Genomic DNA, 23,041 nt, shown 5'->3' with positions numbered 1-23,041 from the left:
TAAGCACCACACAGCTGCTCTTTCACTTCTCCCTAACTCCCAGTGGGACAGAAGAGAAAAGGAAGAGTAAAAGCAAGAAAACTTCTGGGTTGAGATAAAAATTGTTTAATAAGTGAAGAAATGGAAGAAGAGAGAAACAAAACAAAACAAAACAAGTGGTGCAAAGGCAATCACTCATCACCCTCCATGGGTAGATTGATGCCCAGCCAATTCCCAAGCAAAAGATAGCTAACCCCCTTAAATCCCTTCCTCTTCCTTTTTATTGCTGAGCGTGACATTATATGGCATGGAATGTCTCTCTGCTTAGTTCACATCATCTGCCTGGTTGTGTCTCCTCCCAACCTCTTGCATACCCCCCAATCTATTCACTGTGGCAGTGAGTGAGAAACAGCAAAGGCCTTGACTCTGTGCAAACACTGTTCAGCAAGAGGTAAAACATCAGTGTGTTATCAACACTGTTTTGGTCACAGATCTAAACCACAACACCATATGAGCTGCTGTGAAGACAATTAACTTCATCCCAGCCAGACCTCATACAATCCTATGTTAAGATAATATATCCCACAAATAGGATATCTACAGGTATAAAGATCCTGCTAATCTTTGGGGGCTGGACTGAATCTTAGCAGTCTCCTTGAAAGAAACTTGTACTTAAACAAGGTTTGCAGTAGCATATCTTAGTAGATCTGACTGTGGGAAAATAAACACAGTGGATCGTGGATCTTGCCACTTTTACAGATTCATAAGCCACCATCATTGTTTTCGTTTCCCAAAAGTAGGAAATTAAAAGACCTAATTTTCATTTAGACTTGCTTCTATATCACTCTGGCTATAAAGGGACCTGAAAGTGGGTATATTTCCTTGTGTCAGAGCAATATAAATAGATTTTATGCAAATCATATCCCCCAACTAGTTTTACCTATTTTCTTGCTTTAAGTGGCTCTAGGTTGACTTCTCTGAGAACACTACAAGTCTTCAAAATACAAAGTAGGGTTTTTTTAATTAAAAAATTACATGTTTTTCATTATAGCTTCCAAAGAATGTGTGAATGGTACCTCCTAAAGGGCTAATCTTTGTTGAAAAGCAAATGAAGCAGTTGGATTATAACTTGCTTTCTACAAAGGGTGAGCAACCTTGCCATAAAAAGACATTTTGCTGGCTCATAGGCTCCAATTCCCTAAATTTATTACCTTTCAACATTTAGTAGAGGAACCTGGAGATCAAATTTTTCTTAAAATAAATCAGTGTAGGGAATTGAAGGAAAAGTGGAGAAATTCGAGTTTGCCTGAATTGGCAAGTTAATTATATCATTTTCATTGGTGCTTAAGATGATATTAATTGCTGACATCAATAATGATACAAAGCCAGCTATCTATCTTTTCTTATAATCTAAAGGATAAGACTGTAAACCATCTATCTCAACACAGTCTCTTACAAACTGTCTTGCCCAGCAGGGCATGAAAAATGGTTTGCATGAATTCTGAAATACTTTCAAAGGATGATAAATTCAGAACCATGTCAGAAAAAGAGGTGTAGAAGGACTAGTCAGTGCAAGTGAGTTTTATTGTGTCCTAATAAGGCTCAGTCTTTTAAAATGCTATGTCATTAGCAAGCATACAGCACTCCAGTGCCTAAAGTGACAAAATGACAGCAGCGTTTCATAATGCAGATAATTTAATGCACATTTGGGTTTGCATTTGCAGTAGCAATGTTGGTTTATGCAAAACTGAATAGGTGAATTGAATTCCAGCAGAATGCATGTTCTCACGGCAGACAAAGTAAAACATAAATATACAGAAGGTGATTCAGACATACAGTGCAGGGTAAAATTCTGTCTTGTTCCAGAGTTTCTAAGGAAGGTCAGGGAACCATTAATATTATGAAAATAATGCTTAAATGCACTGTAAGTGTTAGAAAGACCTAGTGCTGGCCCTTTCCACAACAGTGAGTTTTACTCAACAGTGGTACTGTCTTGTCTGGAAAAACCTATAGTGTTGTTATGCATACAGTGGTATCTTTATAGGTTCATGACTGAACCGATACTTCGGCACAGTTTGTAATGATTCTATGCATACCGTTAAGCAATCAAATAAACAGCTTTATTGGTAGTGCTGTACACAATTTTGATTTAAGAAGGAGGTAGTAAATACAATCCCGAGATGTATAGGTTGTGCACTTGCTGTAGCACAAGGGCCAGCCTGTGATTTTCAGTGTCTTCAGTGTCTTGCAGGAGGAACATAAAGCAGAGGAGACACAATCAAATCCTATCAGGGTTTTTTTGTGCTAATGTGTAATTTTTACTCTTGCCAAGTAAATACATAAAAGTAGTTGCTCTGTACTCAATGTGTCTACTCCCTCTATATGTTCAGAGTCATATATAAGTAATTGAATAAAAAATAGCACACTTCTAGTAGTTAATAATTCATAAGTCTCATACCTCTCTTAGCTACCTATTAGGACATGGATTCTGTTTTTTCTTGTGTTTGCTAAGAAACAGTCATCTGCAGTATTTTTTGGATTTTCTAAAGACCATCAAAATTTGAGGATGCAGGTGTAACTGAGCCAGTTCGGCCCACACAGTTTGCATACAGGTGGTGATGTCAGGCATGAGAAGGGGAGAACTCAGCTTGGCACTCAGTGCATTCGGAGGTGTGAGGAGGAATAAATGTTTTTGCAAGAGATGTGAGCAGTTAGAAATCACTTCAGAATAATAACCCTGGAATTCGTGCAGTTGTTTACTGTGCTTTTGTTTTGGAGGACTACTGTAGGCAAGAGCAAGGAGGCAATAGCACTTTTCAGCCAGCTGTTGTAAGGCCATTCAGAACTGTGCACAGCTGCTGTGACCTGGAATTGGAAAGGCTAGTTTGTAAGAGCACACTAGGCATTTGCAGAGAGCCACCTTCTTTTTAGCAGCACAATTTCTGTATGCAGTGCTTCCCACTAGCCTGTATTGACTTTGAAGGGTGGGGATAAGTCTCTATACTAGTCTAAGATGAGGAGGAAGAACTCTGGATGCTGAACTGCTAAAAAGAAGCAGTCTGTTCCAGAATCTGGATTAGATTTTGTGAAGGAAGAACCACAAAAATCAACAACTGCTATGTTTCTCGAGCAGCAAAAAGTGCTCTGAATTTTTACTGGCTAGAGCCTATTTGACTTCCTCCTAGAGGGTGTCATTTTGCCTAGTAAGCACATAATTTGTAGATGTTATGGGATATTATTTTAAAAATAAGTTCTTATTTTACTGAAAATATTAATGCCTTGCTAATAAAAAGATCATTAAATAAATTTTAAACCGCTCCCTAAAATGCCTTTCTTCATTGCTTTATTCTAATTAGACACTTTTTTACCTGAGAGGTTTTGACAAAGTATTATGGTTACAAGTGGAAATAAAACCTGAAGTCCTCAGCCCAGACATAATTCAAAGCAACGTATATAGTTGTTGTGATGTGTTAGTGTTTCTAATTTCCCAGAAAAGATTTTCCCTAAAAAATTGTGTGATATGTGATTCAAAGTTACCTTTTCAAACAATGTTGTGATGCAGAGAAAATTTTTACTGGATGAATTTTGAAGTCAAGTTTAAAATAATAATATGATCCTGTTTTTCTTTGACAGAGTATCAAGAAAAAAAACACAAGTAAACAAGAGATGAGCACATACCTGCGATTCATAGTCTCTCGTATGAAGGAGCGGGTGAGTCTGAAACAGGGAAGTTTATTGAAGTGTTGGGTTGCACTGTAGAGGGTGCATTATGGTTGGCCACGTGTGACTGTGCAGGGAGGAGGGCTACAAAAGGGTGTAATTTTATTTCCCCCATCATAAGCAGTATGTATATTTCAACATACACTTAGCAGGTCTCATTGCTCCGATTAGTATCATTCTCACAGGAGTAGTTTATGCATGGGCCTGTGGCTCCTCTGAAATGGACATTTTTCAGGTTTGAGACACATAATCTGTCAGATTGTGGATCCATAGTTTGGCCTTGTGTATTCCCCACCTGAAATATTCCAAACTATTGCATTTTTTAAATCTTTTTTTGTGTGTTTTAAGCGGATTCTAAATGCAATAACTTACACTGTCTCGTGGTCCTTTCAGGCTATAGATCTAAACAAGAAAGGGAAGGACAACAAACACCCAATGTATAGAAGGCTGGTGCACTCAGCTGTTGATGTTCCTACTATACAGGAGGTAGAGTGACTTGCTTGCTAACTTCCACACTGTTTATGGTGTCTTTTAACAGTGAAGATAAACTTTAAGGACAAAAGCACTAATCCTGTTTAATTCTCCTTATGATCAGTATTTCACTATTGTATCCAGCATTGGATATGGGAGCTTAAAATTTCAAAATTTTCCTCATAAACAGCTAACTGAGTAAAACCATTGAGTGGTGCCTAGTTTTCAGACATAGAATATCCTCAATTCCTTTTGTAGTAAGGTTTTACTAGGTGCTGTAGGTAGCTGAAATCTTTAGAGAAAGTACCCTTTATCTACAGTCACTGAATATGGACTTGAGTGCCTGTGTTTGCATATCTGGCCCAATGTTTTTGACCATATTCCAATCTTAGTCATTATGTCTTTGTATAGGTGTCAGATTTATAAACATCTAAACAATTCCTAAAGAACCAATCATTTGTTGATCACAAAAAACCAAGACTCACTTAAACATTGGTTTTGCATTAATTGTTCCAAAAATAAATATGTTGTCCTTTTTTCCGAACCAAAGGTCTGACCATGACTCATGTAAATCAACTGCACATGACCAAAATGAACAGCATACTCATCTTTATTCATTGCTGCAACTGGTTTACTATGCAGTGCTGTAGTATATCTTGCCCTTTACAACCTTTACAACAACAAGATGTGAAAAGCCTTTGTTTTATTATTGTTATTGAACCACATGGATAAACAATAGCTTCACTGACAGTTTTGGAGAAGAACACTACGGGCTGGCTTGAAGTACTGGCAACACTGGTTGAGCCTGAAAATAGGTCAGGCCTTCCTTTGACTGTGTCACCTTCATCTGCTTCCACAGAAGGTCTTTTGGCCTTGATAACATCCTCGAAACGGATGATGTTTTGTTTGATGATTGGAATTCTTATAGGTGTTCTTGACAGAGCACAACTGAAAATGCTGCATTCCTTATGAGACAAAAGACCATACTGGGAAAATGAACTGCATGGCTCCATGTAGGCATTTATTATGAGTTTGGAAGACTAAGGTAATCAGCCTTCATTAGAAAATACTGACTGTCAAGTGAAGAACCTGGAACTATAAAGGCAGTCAACATTGATTTGAAACGATCTCGTATTTTAAGATACAAAATCATCACTTCAGGGAATATATTTTAATTTGAACAAGTGTTCTGGGCCACACCTTATGAGGAAGCTACTCCAGATTTACCCTGTTATAATGAAGACAATTTTTTTTTAAACTTAGTCAAGTATTAAAGCACCTGTTTTACTTCTGGGCATTGTATAAAGGGACCAATGCAGCCAATGTTCAGGTACTAACAAATCATGTCAAAGAGTTGTAAGTATTCCTTCTGTATGCAGGAAAGGCAGTGTCTGATCTGTGTTGCATAATGCAGATTTCTGTGAAAGCTTCTCTGCATAAAACAGGTAACAGCACTTTAACAGGTTTTTCACAGTCCTATGTTTTCTTTCGCGTAGAAAGTAAATGAAGGAAAGTACAGGAGTTATGAGGAGTTCAAAGCAGATGCTCAGCTGCTTCTACACAACACAGTGATTTTCTATGGAGGTAAAGTACTACATTTACTGCTTGCTTTATTTGATTTATCTTTATCTGTAGGAAACTCGCAAGTTCAGGATTGAATTTGGTATTAGATAATCTCAAGTGTGGATGAGATCATCTGAGAGCTCCTAAAAATCAAAGTAAGCTGCAAGAGGACTTTGCAGGGTCTTTTCTGGCCCACCTACTACACAACTACTGTCATCCTCTCTGGCTAGGCCTGTTAGTGGGAATTTGCACCTTTGCCATCCTGTTTCTGCAGCCTAAATCATAAGTCAGTTTATACTGCAGATTTCTGCCAGTAGAGATATGTTGTTCTAGGGTGGAAGGTTGTCTGATCTCTGATGTGCTGTATCAGCAGAAACATGTACTATATACACATATTTTTCACTCCTGGGCAATATCTGCCATATTGCAACAGCAAATGTAGGTACATCCACACTAGAAGTGTCCTGCTGGTGCAGTGTGTGGAGGTACAGAGAAGCTGCCAGCCACTGAGAAGGTAATAAGTGACTGTTTGATATGGTGGGACAGTCTGATTGGAAGAGGAAAACCGCCACCACTGTGTCCAGAAGCTATAGCCAGGTCCTGTAACAAGGTTCTCCAGAGCCATCATTTCAGGAAGGATGTGGTTCTGCCCTGCAGACATGGCCCACATCAGGGAAACTGGAAGGAGGGTGGGACCAGTCTATTTGCAGCATCAGAAGTTCCACGGTGTCGTTGGTAAGGAGAGATGTGAGTGTGTTAATAGAGAAATACACAGGTGTAAAGGGAAACACATAGTGATAAATAGTCTGTGAAGGACTACTCTGAGCAGAAATACTTATGTGATTGTACCTGTGTTCCTGTTGAGTGGTGATAGCAGTGTGTCATGTTTTAGGAGAATTGCAGTGTGTCATTAAGACACTAGCAGGGAAGGAAACTGGATCCATATTAAGAGTAATTCTGTCTCCCTGCTGCTGCTCCTCAGATGTGTACTTGTATTGTTCAGTTTAAAAGCTCCCAATGGTATTTTTGCATATAAATATGAAAGAGAAAACAAATACAGAACTGATTGTTAGAAAATTTTAAATGGAGGGGTTATCCAAGTGACTAAATTATGTTTTGTATTCTCAAGCAACACAATTACAGCATGAAAGTAATAGCAATGACAGATGCAAATCTTTGTGAGCACTGTGATCATACTGTGATTGTTCATACCATTTATTTTTCATTTATAGCGGACAGTGAACAAGCTGATATAGCGAGGATGCTTTACAAAGACACATGTCATGAAGTAAGTAGTACCAAGTAACCAAGATGTAGGCAAGATATTTGATTTTCATTTCAGAATCTAAGAAAATTATTCTTCGTATTACAAAAATAAAAAGCATGTGAAGTTTGTTATAAATTTCCCCTAACTTTCTAACAGCTGATTCAGAATTCCTTTTTTGTTTTTTGGTTTTTTTTTTTCAACTAGACTGTCATTTGGAAAATACCAATATTCAGATTTTAGTTTTGAAAATAATCTAGTAATTGGACTAGAAATAATTGTACTTGCTAATATAAATCGATCCTGAGGTGAGATTCCTACCAAATTCTCTAACTGGCATTGAAATATTTTTCAACATTCAGAGGAGACCAAAAAATAAAGCTGGGGGAGCTGTCTCGCTTTCTCCATTTGTGCAGTTGAATTACTTCTTTCAGAATGTACTTAAAATAATTGATGAATTTAAAGAACTATTCTTTGCTTTTTAACTATAATAAATCAGTAAGAGTTGAATTAGTCTCCTCCCTCTGCCTTGTTTTTCTAAAACGTGAGTAACGTTTCTGCAGCTTGTCTGCCATCCACTCTCAGCTCACCTCAGTTTCACACCTCTAGTTTGCACAGACAGAAGTAACTCCACCAAACTAGCAAGCCAGGCTGAAAAATTTTACTACTTAAGAGCAAGGGGTACTACTGAAGTCACATAAATAGGATTTTTTGGGCTTATTTACTTTGTTTTGTTTTTCAGCTGGATGAACTGCAGCTTTGCAAGAACTGTTTCTATTTGTCAAACGCGCGACCTGACAATTGGTTCTGCTATCCTTGTGTATGTTGCTGACACAGATTTTTATTTGTTTGCTTTTCTGTATAAAAGCCTGCAGTTTTGGTGTCATTAATGCATTGAATATTCCATTTCAGCAGGCTTGTTTCAAAAGCATGGTTAAGACACTGTAAGCCTAGATATTTTACATGAGTGAAATGTTGATTGAAGTTCAAAGCTGTAACAATACAGGTTATAAAACTTGGTTATCAGCCAGTTACAACAGTCTCATAAGAAAATAAGGAGCTTACAGAAATAAAACTTTGCTCCTGGATGAAGCTATAAAAACAGGTTTAATTTTGGGGCTGCTTAAGATCTCTGTTTTCAATAGACAGTTACACCCTTTTCAGACTTTGTATTTTTTTTACTTTGATCCAAGTGATACATCTAACAGGGAAATATGTATTGTAAGAAGATAAAAATGAAAATAGCACTAGACATAAACAGCAACCATATTCTTAAGATATTAGCATAGTATTACAGCAAAATATTTGGGGGAGATATCAATATAATACTTCATAACCAATAATAAATACAACATTTTTTCCAGATACCTAATCATGAGTTGGTTTGGGCCAAAATGAAAGGCTTTGGGTTTTGGCCAGCCAAAGTCATGCAGAAAGAGGACAATCAAGTTGATGTTCGCTTTTTTGGCCATCACCACCAAAGGTAATTTATTAATTCCATGTGCTGCTTTTTACAAACAATACTTAAAAGAATGTATCTCATCTATCATGTTGTAAATCCTGGCTCAGCTAGTTGCCAACATTAGAAAGACTGAGTACTTTGCCATAATTATTTCAGAAAATTTAAAGCTCAGTCTAATACACCCGAAGTTTCCAAATGGCTCAGAGATTCCCTTTCCACAGTTGCCATAGGGATGTTACTTAATGCCATTTTAATTAAAGAAAGCAAGTGAACTTCAACTGTTTCTTCAAATCAGTAGCAGCCTGCTAATCCAGGCCAAGGTGAAAATTGGACAGAAATGTACTCTTACTACCAGCGCTGTTGACTTTGTAGAGTTTTCTCTTCTGAGCAGGCACATTGCAATTTTGTGTTTTAGTAACATAATATACATCACAAATGTTTCTGTCTCACTGCTAGAACATTGACAGAGCTCCTGCTGTGAGCCAGTTTGCAATTTCAGAGAATAACTCTTTACATTGGAAACTTCACTCTTAGAGATCAGTTTTTACTTCCATCTCCAGTTTTTTGTTCAGCATTTGGGGAGGGTTATAGTAGCGTTACTACAGTGGATGTACTGATTTTTTTTTTGTTCTTTGGTTTATATGCCTATAATGTGAGGAGAGGAGACATTTGCAAAGTAATTCATCGTTGTTGGGAAGGTCGTATTTTTTGGTGCATCCCAAAAGGGCCTAGGCAATTCAGTAACAGTGTTTTATGAGGCTGTTTATTTAAATTGCTTTTAGTGTAACTTGCACAGTACATAAATATAATAGGCATGAAGTGGGTAAAATATCTTTATTTGTGTCTCAATCACAGAATGATTTATGTTGAATCTGTTTGCAAATACAGCTTATCTCATTAGTAGTTTTGGCATTAAGTTCACACAACTTCAAACTATTCAATAAAGTAACATGACACTTGTGGGATGAGGTGCTTATAACTTCTTAAACATGTGCTGATAGAAAAGGCAAAATGCATTTTACTAGAGTGCCATTGCTTAGTTACTGTGCTGGACTTGGACAAAAGGCCAAACTCCTGGTTGGTGTAAATTAGCATTGTTTCTTTGACTTCACTGAAATGAAATTTATGTTGCAAGAATTGAGAATCTGTCCGCAGATATTGAATTTGTTACAGTATTTACTCTGTTATGTAGATGTGCATAGCAGTGACTCTTTTTCTTTAATGTCCAGTGTTGCTTGCTATAACCTTTCAAAATGTCAAGAGCTCCCCATCTAACTGTATGAGGACCTCAGAAAATATTTAAGAGGACAAAGTACCTTTGGAACCAAAGGCATGAATTCAGTCCCAAAGAGCATGACAGTCCCCACATGAGTTCAGTCCCGATAGACAGGGGCCCGAACTACAAAATGTCTCTATTTGAGGTGATAATTTGGTACATTCCTTGACAGTTTTAGCAAAGAGGTCAAGGGCTAAATTGGATTAGCATACGAACCTTCAGTAAAGATGTTTCTGTGTCTGATGCAGGGCATTTAGCAAGAGAGCAGATAGGAGATGTGACTGCTGTTGGTGCTGGGGCAGGTTTGTGGCTCACCAAAAATGAAAGAGACTTTCAGCCATAGCACCCACAGCTAACAAGTGCTTATAATAACACAAATGTCTAACAGTATGCAGTCTGTTTTTTTTCAAATGTGTTGAATATACAAAAATTCTGAGTAAAAAGGAATTGTCAGTGATTGGCCACTGTGAAAAACTGCTTCTGAAGTCAGCTTCTCAGGTCAAGATCCTTCATCTGTATTTAATGTTTCTGAACCTGTCTGTACTGTGTATTCAAAAGGGCCTGGATCCCCTCTGAAAACATTCAAGATATCACAGTTAACATCCATCGGCTGCACGTGAAACGCAGTATGGGGTGGAAGAAGGCCTGTGATGAGCTGGAACTGCACCAGCGTTTTCTTCGTGAGGGAAGATTCTGGAAATCAAAGAATGAGGATAAAGGGGAAGAGGAGGCAGAGTCGAGTATCTCTTCCACCAGCAATGAGCAAGTGAGTGCTGCCACAATGTTAGCAGTAAGGGCAATTTATTAAAGGGTACAAAGATGACATTTTTGATTAATCTACTATTAAATTAGCCTTGTGTTCTGTCTGCAGTTTTGTGGTGACAAGAGGAGGGTTCCAAGGCCTATTTTCCCTATGTTTTGTAGCTCCATAATAGCAAGAATGTAGAGTTTTCCTCTTTCCTCAATTTCTTGGATGACCTCTGGGAAGTTTCAAAATGTTTGTCACCTACAGCACCTTGATGAGACAGACCAAGATTTCTAAAGTTAAATAGGAATGTTCAAGTTAAATGTCATGGATATCAGATAGACTGCACACCTGCCTTCTTGGACTCCTATCAAGGGACAGCCCTGTAGCTGTTCAGCCTTTTCACAGCTGGAGTCTGTTCACTTTGGACTGTATTCTGCGTTACAGATCCCTGAGTAACACCAGCAATGACATTGTCAGCAAGTCCAATTAAAGTTAGGTGCAAACGTTGCACTTGAGGACCATGTGACCAGCAACTGATTAAAGTAATTAAAAATAATTCTGCAAAACAAGAAAAATTATATTGCTTTAACAATGGTGAAAAGCTCAAAGGGCCAAGATACAAAACTTTGCATTGCCATATGGAAATTCCCTTATCACAGCTGAACGTGGCTAGTCATTCATTGTCCAAGAGGGTGTTATATATTCACTATTACTGACTTGGCAGTAAGATTTTCATAGCTTGCAGGATGCTTCTCTGTATTTTTGGCAGCCTTTGCCCTGGCAACATTTTCTTTCCTCATTTAAAACCACTGTCCTCTCTCTTAAGTCTGTATTGTAAAAAATCAGCATGTTTTGACCCTCTTCTTTTGCTCTTTTGTCAAACAGGTCTATCATCCAATTTGTAGCTAAAAACTTAAAGTTTATAAAACTGAATGTTGCTTGAAGGGGATGCTCCTTATCAAAGTGGTTTTAATTTTTCTTAGACTAGTTTGCTTAGCTAACCCTTCGTAGCCCCTTTATTTAATGCCACGTATGCAGTCATACAACAATGTATGATGAAGCAGGAAAACAGTCATAAATATATTTATGAAAGATAACAGTGGCATTTTCCCGGTTTTTGAGAAGTGTCAGTCACAGCGTTTGAAGCGTCCATTTGCATATTTTCTATTCCACCCCAACTGTTCATCCTTCACTTGGTCAATGCTTATACCTGTTTCACTGGTTTCCCAGTTACAGGAACATAAGAGTAGCCATCAAACTCAGTGCTCTGCAGTAATCTGCAGTATCCTGTCACTAACACTACCTGGTACTGGATGCTTCAAAGACAGGAGTAAGAACTTTTCTGTAAGCCATTGTAAGATAATATACCATCCACTTAGATCTCACCCTTGTTTCTATGGCTGAAGATTGGCTTTTATTCTAAAGCATGAAGTTTCATACCCCTCCAAGCATACAGTTATAATCAATTATAGCAAGTCTGGATAATCTTACCATCTTTACATATATTCATTCTCTTTATATTTATTGCTGTTTTCTGGCTTCCAACAAAATCTGCTGCCTAACTATTGATCACTGATATCAGGACATTCCAGAAAACAAGTGTTTGAACTTGTGTGTGAAATGAAGAAAAGAATGATTAAGGGTATGTTAGCAAATACATATTGAATGTTAGAACTTGTTCATGAATTTTGTTCCTTCATGCAATCATAGTCATCAGTGATAATGTGGAAAGTTTATTGTCTGCACTTCTTATTTAAGAACAGTATTCCACTTTCTCTTTGCTAAATTAAATAACTGCAAATAATCACAAATAAAAGGTACATCAGTCATGTGACAATGAACGCTACTTGTATGAACTGTTTTTTGGAATGATTCAATATGCTTTTCTCAATGTTCACAGCTGAAGGTTACTCAGGAACCAAGAGCAAAGAAAGGACGACGTAACCAGAGCATGGAACTCAAAAAAGAAGTAAGTAAAGTCAATTACCATGTTTGTAGAGATAGCAAAGTACAAAAAGTCTGAAATTTTAATAGACACTCCTTCAATTTCTGTCACCTTTTACTGATTTTACAGGCTTAATCTTGAAAGTTCCAGCCCCATAGCTCGGTCCTCCTTGCTAACAAACATAATTGTACCTCCCACATGTAAGCCACTAGTGTCATCATGGTAATATTCTATATCACGAATAAATCAACAGTCAGCTTACAACATTTTTATTTTTTTTAATGACAAGTTCAGGCTAGTTAGTAAGTCTATAAACAGCAGGAATTAGAAAGTATTGTGCACGATCAAGAATATTAAGTTTATAAAATATCATATCCACCTTTGTCTGTGGAAGTTCCTTCCCTGTTTATCCAACTTGCCCCCTGAATGATCATGTAACCAAGGGACTGTATTATTATGCTTGTACACAAGGGGGCAGTTACCGAGACAGCCATAAATCTCATATTTCCTAACTTTTGAGTACTTTTTCCTGGCCTTGTTTCAGCCGCATGTTGAACACTTAGAAAAAGTTGCACATATGCACAGTTCTCGGAAGAGGACTCAAGACTGCATTACAGAGGAAGGTTCAGGTATTTTAGCACCAGAGTTATGTGGGATGGCCCTTGTGCCTGAAATAAAGACATTGCCACTCCTAATATCTGGGCACCTGCCTCCCCATTGTATCTGATACCACAGGAGGCACCTTCATCGATGGAGGCAGTGACACACGCTCCCTGATGCACAAGCTATATTTGAGTGCAAGATAGGGAGACTACAGTTTAGGATGTCTCATCATTTTTATTATGTTTTCTGTCAAGCAAATGCTGTAATTTGCTTCATATATTTATGTCTTAACATTTGCCTTCTTAGCTCTGCTCATATTTGATCAGTGATCCAGAAGTCAATCACAGTGACCTATTGGAGAGTAATTGGTTGCAAAAGGGAATACACAGTCAGCCTTCTGGTTGGTGTGAGCAGTGCCCCATCACACAGACAGGCACAAAGTCCAGTCCTGAGCAAGTCTGGTGTTACAAGGACTGTGTGCTTTGTCTGTACACTGTTAAATGAGCTTTAAAAAAATCTAAGTTAAAAAACCAGAACAAATAATGTTCATCTGTGTCTTCAGACACTTCAAATATCAGTAAGAGTTTGCAGGGATATTACTTCTATCCGTTCTAAAGAGCAGGAGCAATTGGTGTTACAGTGTAATAACATAGGCAGCTAAATTCAGTACAGTACACTACAGTAACTATGATTTCTTTCTTGATAATTGCGTAATTACAGAAAGCTTCTGTGGTCATCCAAGTCTAGTTCTATATTACTGGAAGCAAGACTTAGATGCTCATTAGCCTTTCATCTTCAAAGCAACTTTGAAGTACTAATCAATCTTTGCAGCAGTTCTATGAAATCGGTGGACCATTACAGACTCCAGTGGAGCCTGTTGGGCCAGCGTAAGCCCAGAGTTTGCCAAAACAATTCACGCACCTTGGCCACACAGCTACAGTCTCTTCAGGGACAATGGCAGGGGGAAAAATCTATAGCAACCCTTTAGTAAGCCCAAGGGATCTGCAGGGATTCAGAATAGCCTCTGAAGTTCGTCGTACTTTTTGGGAAGCAAGGCTGGTGAGAATACTGATGTGCTTCTTTCTGGCAGGCTCCTAGCTGAAGTCAGAGAAGCCTGACCAAAGAGCCTACCCAGTGTCAGGCTGGTTTTCCTCAGGGATCCCACATCCCATTAGCACTAAAGGTCTTCAACAGACACCTTTAACGTAACTTGTGCTAGCATTAGTCAGGTAACACTTTTTCTCCAGGGGGAACAGAAAGTTAACTTGTTCTATTTTGATATCTGGATTTACAAGTTTGTTCTTTCTCTGTAGGAGCCAGAACCTGAAACTGAAGCAGTAAGTTCAAGCCAGGAAATTCCCACAATGCCTCAGCCCATTGAAAAAGTTTCAGTCTCAACTCAGACCAAGAAGTTAAGTGCCTCTTCTCCAAAAATGCTGCATCGGAGCACCCAGACCAGTAATGATGGAGTGTGTCAGAACATGTGCCATGACAAATACACCAAAATCTTTAATGATTTCAAGGACAGGATGAAAGCTGATCACAAAAGAGAAACTGAGAGAGTTGTGCGAGAGGCAGTGGAAAAGGTAACATGTGTCAAACACCCCCTATGCTCTGGTTTGAGGAGAGGAGGAGTGTGGATTTTTTTCACATTCTTTTCTATTTTTGTAACATCCACCCTTAAGAAAATGAATAAAAACGTTTTCCAAAGAGACCACATAAAAGTAGTCTTTGTTACTGGTTTTTAGACCATTTCTATACCAACAGACCTTAGTTTAAACAGAAAACTCATGCTTTTTTTGTTTCTTGTCCAGTTAAATCAGTTTGTGATCCAAAAATGAAACTAATTGTTTATTCATGAGTATCCGTTTCCAAAGGCTTTGTCTCCATTGTGAAGTGTGGTTGTAAACAATGGCATTGTTTAAATGCTATTCATAAATAATTCTTCTTTTGTCAATCTTCTGACCTAAACATTAAATTTGTTTGAATTGCTGAAATTTGTTTGAATTTTCTTATCTAATGATAACCTGTTTAAAATTCAATGTCTAAGCCTGAGCTGCTCACCTTTGGCTGGAGAGAGCAAGACAATTTAGAGGATGACTTATCTGACCTCTCTTAAGTACCTGTCTTAAGACAAGATGAATTTCCTTCTGGATGAAGGACTATGGAATGAACCTAGGGAGTTTAAGTGTTAATCCTGTAGGATTAAGACACCAAACTTTTAGATGACTGAGCAAGGGCAAAGGAATCCCACTGACAATGAATACTAAAAAGTACCTCTTACGGAACTCAGGGATGTTCTATTTTGTATTTTCCATTGTGCCCTTGCTGTAGATTTATATGCAGTTGTACATTTGGAAAAGACAAAATCTTTGTCTAAGATAATTTCATAAATTTGTAAGCTGATCGTTGACGAAATATACATGGAACCTATTTAGCTGGTTTTGTAGATGCCTAGCAGAATACAAATATGGTGGCATTTTTATTTTGAACATTTCTTATGGGATGGAAGTTTTGTTTTGTTTTCTAATTAGGAGAAATCTCTAATTATGTGACCTCCACCCACATCAGTAATAAAGGTTTAAAGAGTAGAGGTTTAAAGAAGATACTTTAATTCCAATAGCTGTCCATTGACTTGTTTTGCTGACTTTCTTATGGCAGCTGCGTACAGAGATGGAAGAAGAGAAAAGGCAGGCTGTAAATAAAGCTGTGGCCAACGCACAAGGAGAAATGGACAGAAAATGTAAGCAGGTAAAGGAGAAGTGCAAAGAAGAATTTTTAGAAGAAATTAAGAAGCTAGCAGGCCAGCACAAGCAACTGATTTCCCAGACCAAGAAGAAGCAGTGGGTAAGTGTCAAAAATATATTACAAGAGAGTAAGTGGAAATGTATAATGCATACTGCAGGCCAATTGAAGGTGATTTCTTCCTTACTCTTAACTGCACCATTTTTTCACTGGTCTTTCAGCTTTAAGGTTTTTTCTTTCGTATTTCTGCTTTCAAATTTTCTTGACCTCCAAATTTCAACTTGAAGTTCTGATTACTTTCCATCTTAATTATGTAGTGTTAACAGCACCATCTTCTTGAGTCCAATCAGATGTTAGTATCAAAATATTTTTTTCTAAATGCAGTTTTACGCCATTTAAGACATGTTTTGCATTATGTTCACACTCCTTTGATCTCGAGGCTCCAGAGGGTACAATATCTGGCTGCATCAATTTGGATTCCCTTGCTAATAATGCTGGTAGTGATATCCTTTTGGCCTTCTTCTCCCAGCTTTTTCTGCAGCTCTTTTATGTTCTTTTGTATTTAAGACACGACTTTTTGAAATACATTTCTCTCCCTTGTTCAGTCCTTAAGCCCAAATCTACAAAAAAACATTTGTATGCCCTTTAGAAAAGTAAAAACAGGCATCTAACTTACCATTCTATTACATGCTGCAAACTTTTCCCGGTTTTTGTTTTTGTGTCTCACGTTTTCTTTTCAAGTCAGAAGTGTGTTCTCCCACATGGCTATACAGCATCTACTCAAACATTGCAAGTACTATAGTACTGTGCTGCTAGCCTGTAACAGAGTAAGGGTGGAAACTTATGGTGAGGAGTGGTGAGCCTGGCACACATACAAACTTTGCTATTTCTTTGCTAAATTTCATAGAACAAGGAAATGAAAACCATCGTTCAGGAAATCACACTGCACTGTATTAGCTATCTGTAAGATACAGGGAGGCGGGTACAAGATTTTCTGCTCGCCTCCTTCCGAGCTTTGATTTTGCCAGATGCGGCTGAGAAGCGTGTGGGCGCCTTGCCACAAGATGGCACGATGATCTGAGCGATGGCCAGCTGCCGTCCCACTGCCACTGCCGCCCAGGGACAGCCAGCCCTGGCTGTGTCCTGCAGCTCCCGTTTGTCTTCTGCTGCGAAGGGCTGTTTGTTTATGTTCAGCCTCATTAGTCTTTGTTCTTACAGATGAAACGATGGTCCCTGCAGAGAAAATTCTGCTCTTTAGAAGGCTGAAATAAATACTAAGGCGAGACAATCGGTTGCTGACTATCACAGTTATGAGTTTGTTTTTTTGTAAAGAGCAGAATTGCTTCAAATGCCAGAGCTCCTGCAGAGTCTTCATTTCTGTTCCTAGTAGAGATTTTACTGTGGGTGTTACAATGCTGCAGTGCTTGGGTCTCTGTCAGTTAGAAAATTCCTCCCTGTTTACCTGTCTCTGCAGACCAGAGAAGTTATTTAGGTCTCTGACTTGATCAAGTTACTGTGTTTAATGAGTCACCAGCTGCGGGTGTCTGCATGCACGCTTTTGCCTGTAGCACTTGAGAGGGAAATTGAATTGCCTTTGCCCACTATAGAACTACATCAAATTAGCTCTCTTCTGTCAAAAGTTAAGAGTGCACATGTGAACAGTTGCCACCATTCAGCTGATACGCAGTAACTCAATCACAGTAACTTGCTTGTGAGTCTGGACTCTTAGCTATAGCTGCTGTTTGGTGTTTTTGAAGGCAGAATTTATAAAAAGAGACTCCTGAGACTTGCTTTCATCCACTCAAAAGTGCCTTTACCATATCCTTTAGGCTAATCAGAGAGTGCCCTGGTACCACATCACTGCATCTCACGATCATGTGTATAAAGCCTCTTTCTGAGCAAGACAATTAAAGGTATAAAGAGTATTTGACAGTTTTGCCTATTTCTGTGGCCCCAGAACTATCTCTCAATCACCACCTTAAATGAAGGCATCATACAGGCAGCTGGTTTGCATGTGGTAGGAGAGGGAGGGTAAGGATAAACACCTTTGCATTCAAACTGATGGATCTGCCTGCCAACACACAGCCTCAGGCAGCTGGAGTTGGTCCAATTACACAACTCCCCAGTGATTTTTCCTTCCATGGTACTAATGACAGTCCCTGGTGTGTAGTACTGCTCTTGTATGCTGCTATTATAACGATACCTCCTTACCAAAATCTCATGTAATTAACACACATACTAAATGAGTTTTGGTGGCTTTGCTTTTTAATTAGAAGCAGAGACCTCTGGTTTTGCGTAAGGCAGATGTCTAGGCTTGGGAATACAGCTGCTATTATTCACCCTATATTTATCTTTTTCTCATACCCCCCCCCCAAAATCCAGTCAGGATGAAGGGATCGCTTTGCTGATGTGTACAGGCACGTGAGAAGATGCGCTCCCGGCCCTCAGGAACCTAACACATAGTTAAAGAACAATATTTTCTGTTGCTCTAACTGGTCACAGTCCCCTTGGATTAATGCAATTTCATTTTTATACCTCCAAAAAATTTGGATTTAATACAGATACCTCAAGTAAATAGCAAATGAAAGGAAGAAATGTAAAGGCAGGGATAATGATCATGAGATCATGCAGTTTGATGGCCTCCAGAATACAGGCTAGAGTGCCAGTCTTGACAATGGGTTTTTTTTTAATTTCTCCCAATTCTTTTATTTGCATATAAGCCTCATGTAAGTTGGTGCATAGTTCATTTTTATAGATAATTTTTAACTTCTGTCTCTTTCAATTATATTTACATGTATATTTATTCTAACTTGCAGCAGGTTGTTTTTAAGTGAATGAACATTGTCCATGATGTGTACTGTCTGAAACAAAAACCCAAGTGATTGATAACATTTAGAAAGAGGAAAATGCAAAGAAAAGAGGAGGCCTGAGGCTAGCTGGCATTTTGCCTTCTCTGCCACATGTGCTGGTACCAGCTTAGACAACACTATTGTCCTTTTGTAAGTGGAGATTGACATCCCACTCTTATGGCCAGCATATGTAAAGGGAAGTGCAGGACCCACAGATCAGTTGTCCTCTCCTGTCTTAGCTTTTTTTGATCTCTCCAAGGAAGCAGATGTGAAGCTGGTATCTGGGCTGAGGCCCATGCTGTACATAAATGGAGAGTCACAGCTGTTCCCTGCATCTTTCCAGTGGATGATCCTAATGCTTCCCACAGGCTTGTAGGCAGCCAGCAACATGAAAAACCAGGAAAACAGCTCTCGAGAGGACACTTGTTTGCAGACATTTCTACAGATAAACTTCCCTGGAGCTAAGTTATAAAAGGAAAATGGAGAGGTTCCCTTCTCATGCAGCTAGGGCAGTCCCTTTATTGCTGATGTAAATAAATGGTTATCGGTTTAGCCAATGTAAATGTCGGCTTTCTTGGATCTGTCTTTTAGTAGTGTGGAGGGTTGTTGTGTTTTTGTTTTGTTTTAAGGCAGTTGGGTTTGTTTTCTTTGTAATTCTCTGTTTTATTAATAATGCTGTAGCTAGACAGGACATAAAAAGTAAATTGTGTGTTATTCTGTGGTTTGATAGCAGCCTGCACAGACTGTGTGATATCCCTCCCTCTGTTCCCCGTCATGCAATAAGCATTTCAGACTGGATTCATAAAATAGTCTCTGATTTTCAGCAGACCAAATTCAGAAAGACAAATCTGAGATCATTAGAAGCTGGCTCTCAAGGGCGCTGAGTATAAGTGGTTCCTTTAGCAGCAATGCCACCCTACTTTACAAGATCTTGTCAGAATGATAGTTAATGCTTTTGCAACACTCTCTTAAGGGGTATAAAACAACCTGGAGACAGGGCACATTGCCCGTCTGGGTACTGTACCTCCTTGTTGACCACCTCTAGTGTTGACCAGCATGTTGATTCCCTTTTTTTAGATCCTCAGAAGCCTCGGGGTTATTCTCCAGGTAGCTCTTCCAGCTTCCAGGAAACTGGGTGCATTCTGTGTGTTCTAGGGTAGAAATTGTCTTTGCTGCAGCACTCCCCAGAACCAAGTATTTCTGCAGAAATCACGGGCTGTGCAACGTCTCTTTCTTTCAGTTTTGTGCCATCCCAGCAGGCATGACAAGGGGCAAGAGCCCACGCAGCCATCCTGCATGTGAGAGGCCTTCTCTGGTTTCTGGAAGACTTGAAGGAAAAGGCACTTTCTTGCTCTTCTCAGTAGCACTGGTGTAGCACAAGGTTTTCTTTTCACGAGATTGCAGCGCTGTCTGGCAGTCAGCAAACCCCAATGACAGTAGCCGCCTTGCAGACCTACCCTAAATGGACTATAACAAACCACTTGGTAACAAATTACTCTTTTCTCCAGTGATGTTATTGTTGTGACTTTTGAGATTTTCCTAGCCCAAAAGGATCTTCCCCAGTAACCTCTGGACAGGTCAGGCTTGTAGAGAAACCTCAGAAACGCCAGTTTTCAAGCTTGCGCAGAACCTGTTCACGCCAGAAGTGCCTGTTGATTTATCGTAGCTTTTAAGACATAGATCAGCATGCCATTACACAAATGTAGGGTAAAAGATGGTTCCTGCACTGTATGGCTGAAAAATGTCAGTCCACTGCCCTGAGAGATGAGTTTTCTTAAATGAGAGATGATTTTTTCAAAAGCAATAATCCCGACTCTGGAAAATATGAAAGCATTGTGCAGATTTGCTAAAGATTGCTGCTTTACTCAGCACATGTGAAAAAAGCCCTCCTGCCTCTGGATGCCCCAAGCATAAATAAAAGAGAAGTATTGCTCTGCATGTGCTGGTTCATCCACGAGCAGGTGAGAACACTTGTATGTTGGTAAGGAGGGATCCTGCGAGGGTGGTAATCTCGTCTCGTTTGTTCTCTCCAGTGCTACAACTGTGAAGAGGAGGCCATGTACCACTGCTGCTGGAACACTTCCTACTGCTCCATCAAGTGTCAGCAGGAGCACTGGCATGCTGAACACAAACGTACCTGCCGCAGAAAAAGATGAAAGAGTTATTCCTCCCCTAGAAAACCACCCCGATGATTGCTATTCTCAGACACAGCGGTTTTTGTTTCCAAGAAGCCAAAATTGTTTAGAATTTGCTTCCCATTTTGCACCAGCCTTTAAACACTTTTCGTAAAAGAAATTTTGCACAGTAATTTCAATCTTCTGTTTAATGCTCCTCCAAAATTTTGTCGGCGAAATGAATTTAACATCTGTGGGAGCAGGTTACTTTAAATAATTTTGAACTAGAGGATTTGTTGCATTTTCAGCAAATTTTAAAACATTTTTAGGTTTTACAGAGATTTTAATCTTTAAAAACAGCAGATCTAAAAATTAAAAAATCATGCAAGTTTAACAAAAGAACATTTAAAAACTAGATCTGAATGTAAGAAGTATAGAACTGTTTCAGAAAAAACAAAGCATACTACCTTGATGTAACATTTATTTCTTAACCTTGTTGAGCTGGTTTTGTTCAGCTTAATTTTACTGTTTAAAGGCATTATCTATTGGTTATACCAGTGGGTACATGATTGAATTTAGGGAACAGGGTTGACACAGCAGGTGCTAGTCCTGCGTATTTTTTCTTAAATATTTCCCAACTGTGTTTTATTTTCATTATTTCTTTTCAATATATAACTTTTATAACAAAATATTAGCTTTGATCTTGTAGTTTAAAATCACAGGGAACTGGGGTAATCTTTTACTGAGCTGGATCTTAGAGAAAAATGAATATTTAAATTTTGAAGTTTGCACATTTCATCTTTGTCCTAACATGAGTGCTTGTAACAAGAATAAGAAAAGCCAAAAAAACAAAAAAAACAACTACCTTTACTCATACACGGGATTATGAGGCATACAAATTTCTTTATTGCGCCCCCCCTTCAGCCTCCCCAATCCAACATCATTTGACTGCCTATGATCTGGTGTCACCTGGTCCATTGTAACTTGATAATAAAAGGAGAAAAAGCACTTAAGTTTCACAGAAGCCGTTATGTTTGTAGTAATGGGTCATTGCCTAATAATGAGCTCCATCACTGTACTCAGAATGAAGAATAATGCATGTTAATTTTCTTGTATTAAAGATGCCGTGATTTGTAAAAAGTCTGTATTTTGCGGAATGTCTGGATTAAGAAGCATTACCAATAGGAATGGATCGATAGTTGAAAAATGATTTCTTTTTGTTTGTTTTATATATAGATATATGAATTGCATCCATGTTCAGAGACAATTTTTTAAATAGATGTAAAGCTTACTTAAATAGCTTTTCTTTTAAAGTGTCTCCGCATTTTAGTTTCTTTCAAAGATTGGTCTTAGACTGAGTCATACGCCCATTAATCATCCAGCTATTTTTTGAGAAGTTAGAGGAATAATTTGTAAATATTTATTTAGATCTTTGATATTTATTGAAAGCAATTACATGATGGAACGATGGAAGCTGAAGAATCAGGAGGAAAGCCTTTAAAAAAGTTTTCTCTAGGATTTGTCAGGGTCATTGTAAAGATGAAAATATAACTAAGACTTCTGTGAACTACCACTGAAATCCTGATCTTTTTTACTTACAGTGGTGATATAAGTTAATTGACTAGAAACTGCCAAATAATGCCCAATATGTTGCAGAAATTAAGTGGTAAGTTGATTGGAAAAAATAGTAAGTAGATGGTAACTTGTATTACCACAGCTACATTATTGCCTGATAAATGTGTAATTAACTTTTGTCGCCTCTGTGTTGTGACTGTAAAACACTTCACAACTAAAAATCAATCTTGTTCGATTACTTTACAAGTTCCAAAACTTCGATCCACCCCTATGAAAGCAAGTTATTGTGGAAATATTTTTGGTGTAAAATCATTCCAGAATATGTAATATTTAACTGATAGCTGCATGAAAGTAAGATTCGTGTTACTTTGGCTTTTTTGTCTCTGTTGACACGGTTGCACATTTCCAAGTTACTACAGCGTGAAAACTGTGTGTTTTAAAGAAAAAAAACAAAACAAAAAAAAAAAAGATTGTGGCCTGGTTTTGTATAAGTTTTAGGTAAAATTACAATTGATTGTTTTAGGAATCATGATTTAAAATTAATTTTTCTGCAAATCATAAAGCTATATTAAAGTGTTGAGCTTAGCCACTATGCACATTGTAATTATTCATTGTGGCTGTCCAGTTTATGATGCATTCTGGCATTTTGTAAGCTGCTCTGACTAGCAATATATAGAGTCATTTAATGTGTTAACATTGGTTAATAAATGTATTTAAAAAAACCTCA

The 23,041-nt window shown here is 38.3% G+C and overlaps 1 protein-coding gene across 9 annotated transcripts in view; it reads left to right on the top strand.

The window, feature by feature from the left end:
* The window catches only part of ZMYND11 (zinc finger MYND-type containing 11), a 109,496-nt gene extending 86,455 nt beyond the window's left edge, over positions 1–23,041 (top strand). For all 9 annotated transcript variants that reach the window (XM_030007733.1, XM_030007731.1, XM_030007732.1 and 6 more), the window contains 11 exons: positions 3,613–3,690; positions 4,093–4,185; positions 5,667–5,754; positions 6,966–7,021; positions 7,740–7,817; positions 8,362–8,480; positions 10,294–10,501; positions 12,384–12,452; positions 14,345–14,617; positions 15,693–15,878; positions 20,659–23,041. In XM_030007733.1, the coding sequence (XP_029863593.1) occupies positions 3,613–3,690; positions 4,093–4,185; positions 5,667–5,754; positions 6,966–7,021; positions 7,740–7,817; positions 8,362–8,480; positions 10,294–10,501; positions 12,384–12,452; positions 14,345–14,617; positions 15,693–15,878; positions 20,659–20,781 (1,371 nt within the window). In that variant the 3' untranslated portion in view covers positions 20,782–23,041. The remainder of the gene's footprint in view (positions 1–3,612; positions 3,691–4,092; positions 4,186–5,666; positions 5,755–6,965; positions 7,022–7,739; positions 7,818–8,361; positions 8,481–10,293; positions 10,502–12,383; positions 12,453–14,344; positions 14,618–15,692; positions 15,879–20,658) is intronic.

Source organism: Aquila chrysaetos, chromosome 3 (genome assembly GCF_900496995.4).
Source record: "Aquila chrysaetos chrysaetos chromosome 3, bAquChr1.4, whole genome shotgun sequence".
NCBI lineage: Eukaryota > Metazoa > Chordata > Aves > Accipitriformes > Accipitridae > Aquila > Aquila chrysaetos.
This window is presented reverse-complemented; position numbering and strand designations above follow the sequence as displayed.